The sequence below is a fragment of the Trachurus japonicus genome, chromosome 3, assembly GCF_045865225.1.
Source record: "Trachurus japonicus isolate A0001 chromosome 3, Traja_1.0".
Taxonomy (NCBI): domain Eukaryota; kingdom Metazoa; phylum Chordata; class Actinopteri; order Carangiformes; family Carangidae; genus Trachurus; species Trachurus japonicus.
The window spans coordinates 15,708,839-15,722,328 of NC_140909.1; the positions used below are offsets into that span (position 1 = coordinate 15,708,839).

At 39.7% G+C, this 13,490-nt stretch overlaps 1 protein-coding gene across 1 annotated transcript in view; it reads right to left on the reverse strand.

Annotated features, from left to right (window-relative positions):
• Window positions 1-13,490, reverse strand: part of ush2a (Usher syndrome 2A (autosomal recessive, mild)) — a 184,947-nt gene that overhangs the window by 104,743 nt on the left and 66,714 nt on the right. The window contains exons 30-38 of the mRNA XM_085764102.1: window positions 8,478-8,608; window positions 4,922-5,048; window positions 4,298-4,399; window positions 3,914-4,102; window positions 3,181-3,311; window positions 2,772-3,048; window positions 2,331-2,552; window positions 1,980-2,060; window positions 126-314 (exon numbers count right to left, since the gene is read on the reverse strand). Of these exons, the coding sequence (XP_085620228.1) occupies window positions 126-314; window positions 1,980-2,060; window positions 2,331-2,552; window positions 2,772-3,048; window positions 3,181-3,311; window positions 3,914-4,102; window positions 4,298-4,399; window positions 4,922-5,048; window positions 8,478-8,608 (1,449 nt within the window). The remainder of the gene's footprint in view (window positions 1-125; window positions 315-1,979; window positions 2,061-2,330; window positions 2,553-2,771; window positions 3,049-3,180; window positions 3,312-3,913; window positions 4,103-4,297; window positions 4,400-4,921; window positions 5,049-8,477; window positions 8,609-13,490) is intronic.

Below are 13,490 nucleotides of genomic sequence, written 5' to 3' on the forward strand. Positions count from 1 at the left end.
GATGTTTATCTTGCTGTTACTAGGGAAGATTCAGATTTAATACTGTAAGTATCTGCATCTAAAAAAAAGACAAAACAGAAATGGAGAGATTTCTTTTAGACTAGGAAGGTAAACACATGTTTTACCTGTGAAATTTCCATTGGCCAGGTAAATAGCCTGGATGGGTGGTGCATCTGGCCGGTCTCTATTGTAGGCCTTCAACTCATATCTGTCAATCAGCCCTCTGATGTCGCCAGTGGGTGGCACCCAGCTCACCCTGGCACTGAAGCCATTGAAGCTCTGCAAAGAGGTGGGAGGCGCCACAACCCTGGGTACTAGAGTCAGAGAGGGGCAAAAAAATGAGTCAACATGACAAGAGCAGATTACTGTGAATCAAGACAGAGTGAGAGATAAAGAACTACGAGCAAATAAATAAACAACCACATACAGTAATTAAACAAGGCAATACATAATGAAACAAGTGTGAGAATCAAAGACAAAAGAACGAGAAGAACCAGAGAAAAAAGAGAAAAAAGCAAAACAACAGGTCGGGAGCACATGAGGTTAAAGAAAAAGCATCCCCCATCTCTCTGTGTTTTAATAGGCCCAGTAAATCATACCTCACCATTAGCATAAATAGTATTTATGAGAGTAGTAACTTTTTCAGCACTGATTTAATACAGCCAGCCATTCATTCTGGGCAATATTTCACAGCAATCAGCCTCCCTCCTTCTCTATAGCACTCCCCTTCTTTCTCTCTCTGACACCCCCTGTAGTTCATGATGGTCCATCTCCTTTCCACCCTCCCTCCCTCTCTGTCTCTGTCTCACTACCTCATAACCACTTCCATCCATACTTCCATCGCTCTTCAAAGCCACCTCTACCATACTCAGTCTGTTCCTAGTCCAGACGTCGACTGGTTGTCAGTAATAAATCCTTAAAACTGCCAAAAAGGGGAAATTAGAAATTCAGATATTGTCATGCAGAAAACAGTTTGTATGTTCAATCTATCGTTCACCTCTTTGTTGTTCTTCTGTCCGTCATTAACTTCCTTTTTCACTACGACGCCTTCCTTCTCCACTTCAGTGATTATTACATCTTCCTGATTTCATCCCTTTTATCTCTTCATTGCCACCTACCTTGTATCTTTCCTCCACTCTCTCACTTTTAGTTTTCTTCCTTTTCTGCCATTTCTTTGACTCCCTTCTCCCCCCCATTTCCTCTCAGTCCCTGTCCCTCATCTGCCTCTTTTCTCCTCAGTTCTTAATGTTTTTAGCACTTCCTCCCTCTCTCCCCTCCACATCTCTCCTCTCTCTGGTCATAGCATGGTGTACTGAGACCTACCAGTGTATCGTTCACTACTAACGAGCAGCTTTATATTACACAAGGGACCACACAGGCCATTCTGGGTTAACAGCCTTTTACTGGGATGCCCTTTATAGAGGCCTTATCAATCTCTCATACTGTCAGGCACATGTAATATCACTGGCTTTGGATAAGTCTCAGATACTGTACAAGATAGCAGTACTTTTACATCCAAAATCTGTTAGGAACAAAGAGAAACACTACATTGTCCCCTTGCTCAATGTGCCAAAGTTGTCTGAGTTAATGAAGTTTCTATTTGCAGATAATCATTCAAATCAACTATACAGTTAATGTATGTTCTTTTGTAAGTGAGGACAGATTACACAACAGATCACACAAACATATATTACACGTAAAGAGGAGCACACACAGTATGAGGGGCTTTAACTCTCCTATGGGCTTAAGGGTCTTATCATTATCTCATACTATTAGAGTGTGTGAGATAGAGGGTGGATAGAGAGAGAGGAAGATACTGTACAAGATACTGTAAAAACAAATGTGTACTGTGCTCGTGCACTGCATCATTTGGACTTGTGCGAGGGAGGTGTGCATGTGAGAGTGCATTGTTATGATATCATCATTATCGTCATAATCATCATCATCATCATCGTCATCATCACATGTTCTGTTCTTACCTCTGCCTCGGCTGCGTCCTCTCTGCCAAGGTCCTGCTGCCCAGCCTCCTGCAGCCAAGGCCACAAACCTGTACAAGTACTCTTGAAAGTGTGCATGTGTGTGTTTGAACATGAGAGAAAAGGGGGGTGGGATGGAAAGACAAATATTCTTACAGTGAGACATATGCACAAAGAGATGCATCTTAGCAGTTGTTGATATGTCACTGATATTACATTTACTTATTACAGCATTGATGGTTCAATGTTTTGGAATTTGAATGATGTGTAGAGACTTTTCATGAGTTTCTCCCTTCCTTCTCAGGTGGTCTTTGTGTAGTAGTAGTTATGTACATGCAGACTGTGCATAGTTACCAGTGAAAGGCTGTAGATTGTAATCTATGGCTTGTGTCTTTCTCCCACTATACACCAACTCCGAATCATTTCCTCTGCAGTTGAACCGACTTTCGGTGGTGGGACAGCCATCTAAGTAGACTCTAACAGAACGGCGGGAGGCAACAGAGAGATTTATACTTTGACTGGTAGAAGGGTTTTTTTCAGTTCTTATACTCAGATCCCTTATGCAACCTCCTAGGCCTGTGAAAAAGGACAGGGGTGGGTAGAGGGTAGAAGAAGGAGAGGGAGAGGGAGAAAAAGAAAGTGTGAAAAGTACACTTGGTGATATGCTTGTTGCCATTTTACACTGTAGCATACCCTGAACTCATACAATAAATGTGCTTTGTCATTATTGCCATTCATTTGGACTGTTTTCATATTCTTCTGTTGATACTGTCTCTGTGCATACATGCATCTCACCGTGTTTGTGACTTCGGCTGTCCAGAGCAGGATGCACAAGGTCCATTGGCACGCCCCCCAAGTACAAGGGGGAGTCAACTCTCAACCTCCCTGCTCCTCCCCCCCTTGTCTCCTCTGCCCAGTCGTTGACTGCAGCAGAGATGAGTGAGCCGCGTTTTGCGAAAGACAACTGTTTCCAGTCTCCATCGCAGTAGCTGAGCCCCACCCACATGCTTAGTTCAGTCACATGACCTTCAGAAGCAAGAATGAAGGACAGGAGACCACCCTCCAGCTCCACCTTAAAATACAGACCGACAAACACAACATCACAAGCTGATGCTTTGTCATGTGCTTCTCAACTTTGATTTGTGTGTTTTCAGTATTTGAGCCATGTAGTATTTGAAACATCGACAATGTCTCTGCTCCTTACCAGCATGTAGTCTTCAGTTTGTGTATTGTATGAAAAGAATAAAAGTGCATTCAGCTGGTCTGTTCTGAAATCCATAGAGATGTGAAAGTCCTGTCCTCCACTGAATACCTTTCTGGCCAGCTCCAGGTAACCTGAGACAAGGAGGAAATAATTACCAACAACGTGCCATTTTACAACCAGACTCTAGGCTAAAGAAAGAAAACCAATTTTTTTTGCTTTATTGGGAACCTGTAAAAATATATTTTTGGAGTCATATTTATTCCGAAGTGAGAGCCAAATAACAGATTAGAGGAGCAGGCCCTTTTATAAAGCAATAATGGAAGAAACTTACACTGATGAACTCGATATTTCACACTGAGACCAATGAACCTATCATAATCATATTTATCAACATGAAGCAGCAACCTCATTACCACAAACACCTCCAGCAAGCATCTTATTAAGATATACAGAGTTGCCAGTGTATTAGGAGCACTAACAATTAAGTTTAAGTTGTATCTGAACACAGCTTTCGTATGACTAATACACAACACAGAGGTTGTCTTCTCCTCTGCAATGTTAATACTCCATTGCCTATAGTCACGTTTCTGTAACACAGCATAAATAAATATAAATCTCGGTAGTGAGTAAGACCTTGTGTTAATGTGTTTTGCCCTTTTGAAGGAAATAAAAATTCAAAAAACTAACAAAAAAACATCAAAACCATTATCAACAACAATCACTGAGATCCTACCATGACCCAGAAAATGGGCTCCATCCACAGTCTGAACAGGACATCCTTCCCAGTTTTCATACACTGCCACCTTCTTTGTGGCCTTTGCCCAGTCCAGAGATCTCCATTCTTCCGAGGGACTGTCAGTCACTTTAAAACTCATGTCTTTGAGGCAACCAGAGAAACTCTGTCGAACCAGTCGGGCATCACCTGGTAAGACAGACAAAAATTAACGCTATTAACATGAATTTCTGGCCAATAACGTTTTGGGAGATGCATTTAAGTATATAGAGAGAAATAAGCAATAGCTAAACTGAGCTAAATAGCCAAAAATGATCAAATCAATCTAAGTTAGAGATTATAAATATTAATTATCAAAAGGGGAGTGAGTGGAAATGGATTTACCTGAATCATGTCTAAGCACTGTAAAGTCTTCAGGAAGTCCTCCAACAAATACCCCCGTGTTCTCACCAATGATGGTGCTGCCACTGGAAGCTGAACCACTTCCTGATGATAAGGATGAAGGTATTACACATAAATGTAGTAGAGCAAAGAAAATGAGTAGAAAGAAGGAGAATAGCACAAATAAAGGATGGGGCATATTTGAATAAAGAGAAAGACAACATATGAGAGACGAGGTAAAGAACAGAACAGAAGAGAAAGACTGAGTGTGAGAAGGGTTTTACTCTTTTAGTCACTATCCACATTTACCTACAACGAAAGAAAGTGTTTGAAGACATATTTTAGTGGCAACTGGGGCACATTAGTGTGTTTCTGTGTATGAAACAGTATTTTTCTCATCAGACACAGAGTGGCTAGGATTAACCTGGCTCAGACTTCCATGCAGAGCTGGGGGATTTACATACATAGAAACTCACATCCACACACATAATTTGTCTGCCTCAGACTATTCACAAGCACATGTGCAAATCCTCAATTGAACAGGCGAACACAGATTTGCTCTTATTTATGTTCTCACAGAGAGATTACACACACAGACGTGGTCGGTATGAACATGAGAAGAGTTACCTTTGTATTGATTGTTTACAAGGAGTGTTCCCACGGCCCCTCGCCTTGTTGCTATGATGTTGTGCCACTGTCCGTCATTGTAGCGTCGCTTTCCATCACCCTGTACACTCACAGCCACCGCTGAGCCCTACACACACACACACACCCATGGGCAAGAATTAAAACACATACACATTAATGGTGTTGTGAAGACGACCAATTGACTTATACTTGTTTCCTGACTCTGACCATAGGTCTGGCAACTGTGTTTTACAGTAATCGCTAAAGTAAATCTGTGACCTCTGGCTCAACATAGACCACTTTTAAAATCACAGTGCAATCAAACATGCTTACTTTGTAACATTTTAAATTATTGCTTCTTTATCACTCTGCTGCGCGAACAAGGTTAGGCAATAATTGATGACACACATCAACGCGCACCACATACACATATAATCATCAAAGTGTTGTTACAGGGCTTTTTGCCACCTATTAAGTATGACATCATTGTTGTGATCAGCTTTTAGCAAGTAGGCAAAGAGTAATGTAGTAAAACGAGAGTAACTGATACGTGCACACCCACTCAAACACACCAACATATACATCCAGACACACACACACACAGAGTGATGAAGATTTAATGATGAGATCAATAAATGTATGAATGCCAGAGTATATCAGCCTCTGACATCTTTACTACCTTTGTTAGACAGCTCTGCTTAACAAGACAACACAGGGGGAGTTTCTGTACTGCTTCCTTTCTCAACAAACACACACAGTTAAATCTATAGGGAAAGTACTGCGATTGGAAGAACGGCTAAAACAAGATGCCCTTGAGCAAGGCATTAAGAACTTATTTACTAACCCAGTAGATTTGTTTAACAGGCAGAAGACTGGTGGCTGTTTTACTGAGAAGCATCAGTTGAGGAGTGCCTGAACAGAAACTAAAAAGGGTTTATCCAAAGTGCTACGCTGGTGTCTTTCCTGGCTTTACTTGACAGCCCCTGACTCTGTGTGTGTTTATGCGTGTGTCAGTCTCTTATAGGAACAGGTTGAAGTGGTTTGTCAGATAACTTTCAGATCTCTTTTTCCATTTTCTCTGTTTCTTCATCTCTTTCACTAAACCCTCATGTCTCCCATCTGATTTCAGTATAACATATCGTTCAGTCGATGCCAGTCAAGATAAATATAAAACTTTTTTAATACTTTTGACCATATCTCCATCACAATTCATAATTTTAAAACACCATTTAAAAAAATGATTTGTATTCATTATATTGGTCCTTGTAGCATAAGTACATTTTTTTTATGAACCAGCCCATTCAAACCTCTGTAGTGTTAAAGAAATAGATGAGTACAGATGGTGATGATAAACTTTTTGAACTGTACAGTCATTTGCTGTACTTTTTCACCAAAAATTCCACAAGTATCAATGGCATCTGGGGCAGGTGAACTGTTATGTCATCCCACTTTAGTTTAAAAAGATCACAAGATGACAGTTGTTCACCTGGAATCTTCAGATCCCCATTTTGTGAGACCACTTGCTATTGCCAGGCTCCTTTCATTTACATGTTGAGCTGTTTCTGTTGTCAAAAAACAGGACAAGTATGAAAAGACTGTATGTTACCGGCACTTATTTCATAGCTCTTTCCAAACAACTGCTCTGCTGCTAGTAGAATTATTTTTATAACAAGCACCTACGTCTAACAAAGTCACCGTACAAGTTAAGACAATGGCTGTACTATGATTTATATTTATTTGTAAGATGATCCCTCAGAGGGAAGCTAACAAGCTCATTCAATGCAAGGCAACAGAGTGGAAGTACAACCTCATGCTTGCAGGGCAATATTGTCACCTCTCTTTTACTTATTTGTCCAAACCTCTGCTAGAGTTGGTGCTAGATGTTGGAAAAGAGATCTGAAAAGGCAGTAAATCTAGCGACAAAGGTGTCAAGTTGGCAACACTGCTGATTCATTTTGGAAGAGCAAAGACCAGTGGGGAAACTCCAACATTGGACAGTAGAGCAATGGTGCAACTTCAACTGTCAGTGAGTCAGCAACACCTTACATGTTTTGTGTGTGTTTGGAAACAGGAAGCCCTCTAATATCAGAAATAGGTGTAGCTTCTAAGAACCAGCACCAATAAATGTGTATGCACTGGTTCACATGAATAACTTTTAGTATAAATGCTTTTGAAGATTACAATGCTTTTTTTCATCAAACAGTGAAGGACTGTAAATTATTGTTAGGGTGTAAACTGTAGGTGCATATGTGTGAGTGTGACTCTGTGTAGGTGTGTGTGTTTGACAGTAATCAAGCTCCAGTGATTGGTTTATCTATTCAACATGTGAAAGAGAGTGTTTCTCTGTGCGTTTCAAAGTATGTGTGTGGCAACTCGCATGTGCACATATTTATGAGCATATCACTTGCCTGTGTCATGCTAAATTACTCCCCCCCTGCACTGGTAATCCCATTAGGCTAGCTCAACAGGCTAATAGGGGGAAGTAATGGGCCCAGCTATATGTATCTAGGGGAAGACTAATAAGCCATGACACCACTCCCACTGTTAATTACCCCAAACTAGCCTAAACAAAGGAATCAACCCAGTTGGAGAAGACACACATCCACTCAATTGCTCTTCCAGGTACATACATAACCACAGACATGCACATCAACACTGCAAATCAACAAAGTCCCATTCAGTGGCATAAAACCCGCTGCGCATGGTGATACATCCTATAGTTCCATTTAAATGGAGACGTTATGATAACAGGATTGGATAGTAGCAGTGATAGGAGCAAAAGCCTAAGTGTGTCTATTTGTTTGAGTGTGTAATTAGTTGGTGGCCTCATGGAAGCATGTGTAATCATCTCCCATCATCACTTTCATCATTGAAGTCGTTGACTCTTTAACCCCTCTACATGTGTCTGTATGGATGGATAAGGGAAGCAAGGCTGTGTATTTCTACGTGTGTGTGTGTGTATGTGTGCCAGGGTGCAAAGCTTAATTAGCTTGCAATTGGTATTCACGCGTGGTGACTGCAGGGAATGAGTTAATTGCAGTCCAATTCAAACATTGACACACTTTCAAAGTTTTTTCCCCTTTCCCTGTCTCCCTGACAGAAACCAACGAGGGGCTACAGATCACATTTATTAGATGAGAGCTAGTGAGTAAGGAAATAGGAGACGCAGGAAGCTTGAGAGAGAGAAAGATGGAGAGCCAGAGGTGGATCAGAGGAAAAAAGAGGGAAATGCATGTCAAGGTGAGCAACTAAGTATGATGTGAAGAAGTCAGAAATAAAAACAAATAAGATAATGTGCATGAAAAAGATTTAGTACATGGTATAACAAAATGGGTTAAATAGCCACTAAGACAGAAGTATATTTCAAACTAAACTTAATTTTTGCAACTTCTACTGAAGTGGGGAACAACATCATGCTTGCTACAACTTCTGGTGTTTATCTACAGTAATGGTATGCAGATGCAGGGGTTGAAAAATCGAAAGAAATTAATCTTCACAGATGTAGCAGTTTTTCCATTCATTATCTTAAAAGTATTTAAAAAATGGCTTTACATACCTGTGGGTCAAACAAAAAGTAAGGGCGCCCATTTTTCATCTGAACAGCCAGGAACTCTTCTTGATTTCCAGGAGAGAAAGCACAGAGCAGCAGGCCATCTAGGGACCGAGTCTTGAAACTCAACTCAACACCTGATACAAAGTAAGATGAGGAACAAGTGTGAGATGGGGGCAAAATATTTAATTTACTTTAATTTGTTCACAGGAATTCATTTCACATGGGTCCTCACACATCTAATACTTGTTTTGCAATTTTGTCACACGGTTATGAAAGAATACATTGAAGCTGAGGAACCACACATGTCCCTTTTAATACTTAAAAGAGCACAGGATGCAAACTTATGGGCCCATACGGGTTGAGTTGTGGAAGATGTCAGGGCACAAAATTTGTGCTTACATCTCTGTATGCAAATATGTTGTCTGTATGTCCAAATATTCTGAATTAAGACTTTGGCTTGACACCACTTGCACAACACAAGTGTAATTAAACAGCCAGCCACAACCTTTTCTGTCATAGTATACTGTATATGGTATACCAGACTTCACTTTGGAGGCCAATTGCTGTCTTTAAAGTCAAGTTTGGTATACTACGTATATGTGTCTGTTTACAAGTGAACGAGAAATGGGATGTGTGAAACAAGGGATGTGTGAATGTATTTCCCCTATATCTTCACATATCTTCTACGTTCAGTGTTTCCCAAACACCAACAAAGTTCGAGGCCGACTTCATTTCCTCTATAAGCCAACTGTCTGGGGTAATCTTACGACTAAGATACTTAAGGGAAAACATGGACTTCAGAGGAGTAGCCTGAGCAGGCAAACCTGCCTCCACGACTTAAACAGCTCTCACTTCTCAATCTCTTGCTTTTATCTCTTAAAACCTTAATCTTCCATTGTATAATTTAGAAAAGATGAAGTAATTAAAAGATGGAGTGGACTCAACAGATACAAATTTGATGAAAATAGAAGTAATTGAATCATTGTAAATGTCCACTCAGGCTTCCCTTAATATCAACATACTTGTGGTAGTTGATTTAGGAGAGATATTATAGGTTTTTAGCACATTTTTCAGCATTTTAAAGTTACAAGACTCTTTTATGCAAGGGTTTGTTGCTGCATCACATTCAAAAACTGTGAATCAAAGATTTGGCAATGTGGGAAACTTGGGGGGAAAAGGAGTGCGTCAAACACCCACAGTGCAGAGAATTCATCCAGCGTACTGTCTTGTCATGTTACTTAGGATCAGAGATTGAATCTTAATCCACTACTAGATCCACAGCAACACAGACCATACGGTTTTATGTGTGTCTATGAGTACGTGTGCGTTTCCTCAGCTCTTTTTGTCTCTGTAGAAAACAGAAGTGTGGGAAGATCTAAGGAGTTGAACGGAGGGTTCATCAGAAGCCGGTGTAAAATAATTAGTGTGTGAATTCACTTAAGAAGGAGAGAAGTCAAACAGTTACATGGCACGCTCAAGATGAATACAGACTACAGGTTATGTCTCAAAGCTCCCGGTTTTTACACTAATTTGAATGAAAAGTACTTTTTCCGTCAGTCTATTTGCAACAGGTGCTGCTGGTTTAGAGCAAACGATTGTGAACTGAAAGGATCAAAAACAATAATTTATCTCAGACAACTTAACAATCTGTTGTGTGAGCAAAGTTGCATGAGGTCTACAGCAGGCATACAGCCTGTAGGTGTACAAGCAGTATCACAGCCAGTACTGGCAACAAGTATAGCAGTTAGGTGTGTCAGAGGTCCATACATAAATGTACATATTGAAAATATCCTTCTGGACTTGGTCAGCAGTAGACACGTGCTTTATGGGACACGGTGGGTATACAACTAAATAAATATAAAAGAATCTAAGAAAAGAAATGCCACACTTTATCTTTCAAAAATGGGAGGCTGAGATGCACCTTAATAAAAGGTATAAATGTAAGAGTGTAAGAAAAAAATACAAAATTGACCCATTCTGGTTTGTCCACATTTTCAATAGTGTGGAAAATCAATAGTACAGTAACTGTGGTTGTAGCATTCAGCTAAGACAAAAATGTTCTTTACATTGCATTGACTTGCATTCTGTACATCAAGTGGACATGTGTCATTTACATTCATGACCTTGTCACCACAAAGATGAGTGAAGTCATGACAGATACCTGACATTACATTATCCCGTTTTAACCTTCTCTCTCTCTACCACCCTCCTCTCATCTCTCATCCTTTCCTTTCTCCCACTGCTTTTAACCTTCCTCTTCTTTTTCGTGACCTTTTCATTCCTCTTTTTTTCTAGAACTATTGCCTTGTCTGAATGTTTTCCCTCTTTGCATCTTCAATTCCCCTTCTACCTGTTTTACTCCCCACTCTGCGCGTTCCTACAAACCCCACTTCTCTCCTTATATTACTGCTCAAATTTGTACATATTTTTTTGTGTGGTAAAAGAGACTACAGACAACATCAAACTGTGTTTTCTATAGTGAACGTCATCATCATAGGAGGCACATATTCATCACAAGTCATACACACCAATGCTACACGTGGAGCAAAATGACCCTAACACACACTCATACGACCTGAGGTCAGAGAAGCACGTAACTAATGGTCCATCTTCATATATTATACAATTCAAAACAGAACTGTGCAATCGTCACATACATGAAATGGTAAAGATGATGCATCTCCATACAGAAAAGATGCACAATATCCTCAACTGTGCTATGATGCATTATAGTCCAAAGGTGGACCCCAAAGTACAGAATTCAAAAAACTTCACACCTGCCAAACAGGAGTAATTGTTAATAAAGTGATTAAATAGATTTTCAGTCATTATTTGCAAATACAGACCAGCCATTGTGACCACTAATGTATGCATGTATCATGTATATACTGTACTGCATGTGTTGTATTGATCTTTGTTTTATTTTGCCTTCTGTATGTGTATAACTATTGTACAGTATGTTTCGTGAGCCTGTGTGATGGGGAGGAACAGACTGTCAACACATGCTTGGCCAAGGTGTTTCGTCCAAATGTACAACGTCTAAGTGACACTGCTTGTGCTCAGCATTACTTCCTTCAGATTCCCCCACAGGACTTGTGCTACTTCACACTGACAACCACTTTGGAGCCATCAACAGGCAAACCTGAGCACACATTATGACAGGTGACTCTGTTGCACATGCAGAGTACATGGCACACACACACACACATGCACTTGCTGAACACAGGAGTCACACAAACACAAAACACCAGCATGCATGTACACAAACACTCTACAACTGACCCTAATGCATCACAAGGTAATGCTTAATGTTAAACAATGATTGTGAAAAAACCAAAGACAACCATTAATCAAGTTTGATATACTATATAATGAAGTTCTTTCAATTTGCCACTCGTCTTCCTTACTTTGTCCCCAAAGTAATTACTTTAACGACTGGCCTATTATTTTCCTAAATTAAAAAAAAGAAGTGACATGCCTTAAATTGGAAAGTTTGTCTAGAGTGTTACACCAACTGTGGGGCTGTTAAAATCAATCCTTCATCCCCTTAGGAGGATGAATGTGCTCAACAATCTAATTGATTAGGATCATCCTCTGAGGAGCACAAATGTTTTCACAGTGTTCTCCTGGCAATCTGCCCATTCTGATATTTCTGCAAATTTAAGGGCATTTCATGCTAAGACATCCTGGTTTGGAGGAAAGTGTCGAACAGTCCGACTGACCAACCAACCAACCGAGCAAGCAACATCATCCTTGGCACTCACATCCATCCAACCAGTGATAGAAAGCATGGAATTTCTTCCTACAGCTCAGCTTCTCCTCAATAAACACATCAATGAATTGTTCACAGTTCCTTTGTATCAAAGTCTGAGGTTTTCTTTTTTAATATAATGAGTGATACGTTAGTTAATGTACTGTAAAGATTACATTTTATGACCTACAAGTACATAAAACCAATTAGCGTCACACCATCAACTCTAGAGTTAGGTGAGAGAATCATTGTTGAAATTAAGTTTTTAGAAAATAAAAAATGGTTAAAGATCGCTTTGAATGTAATTGATTGTTAACACTAAATGTTTAGTTCTCTTTGTGCTGTGGCGAGAGGATTTTTGTCGTATTCCAACATTAACAAGTAGCAATACTCAATTATTTTAAGTTTTGAAAATAATCTTATTTATTAGAAGGTATTGTTTCATGTGCTATTCTATTGTTTCTCCTCTCTCTGTCTCAGTAAACAGTGGAGGTTGTGTGTAATCATCTACACAACATAACCTGAATAACTCCAGTCATGTTAGCTCTCTGCTGGCATTAATCAGAGCCTGGCGTATTAATGAGAGCGCGGCAGCTAGCTAATTACACCCATAGATTCTGCAGCAGCCCATTAAATATACAAATGACAGAATTAAAGAGCCCAGCCTCTTCTGATTAATCTTTAAATGGGGAAAAACTAATGATGTCTGTGCAAACTTTCCCTTCACACATTTCTCCCCCTCTCCTCTCAACGTCAATGCCTGGCAATCAATCATATTAATTAAGGAAAAATAATTTGTATCATTTAACATTTCCCTCTTTCCTGCTCAGTTGCTGCAGTGGGGCTGCAGCATGTACTGTATTAGATATGTCTGGAAATTATCCAAGTCTATTTGTTCCCGCATTCATTTTTCTTTTTTTTTGGTTCTTTTTTCTAAAATATGTTTGTGATGTTTCATCTCTCTTCATTTAGTGTGTGTTGAAGAAATACATCTGGATTAGTGAAAAAATGAGCAGGCCATCATCCTCATTACAATCAGACCATTTCAGGCTCAAATACTGAAGAATTATAAATGAGGATAGAGGACTATATGATCTGTTTTGAACCAGTATCCAGTTAATTCTTCTTTTTTTATATATATAAATACACACTCCAATTTTAATGCACAGAGTCCTTAATCCAAAGATGAAGAGCAAGAAGTCACATCATAGGGCTATGGATACAGAAACATTATAGGTAAGATAAATGGACTAACATGCATTTAT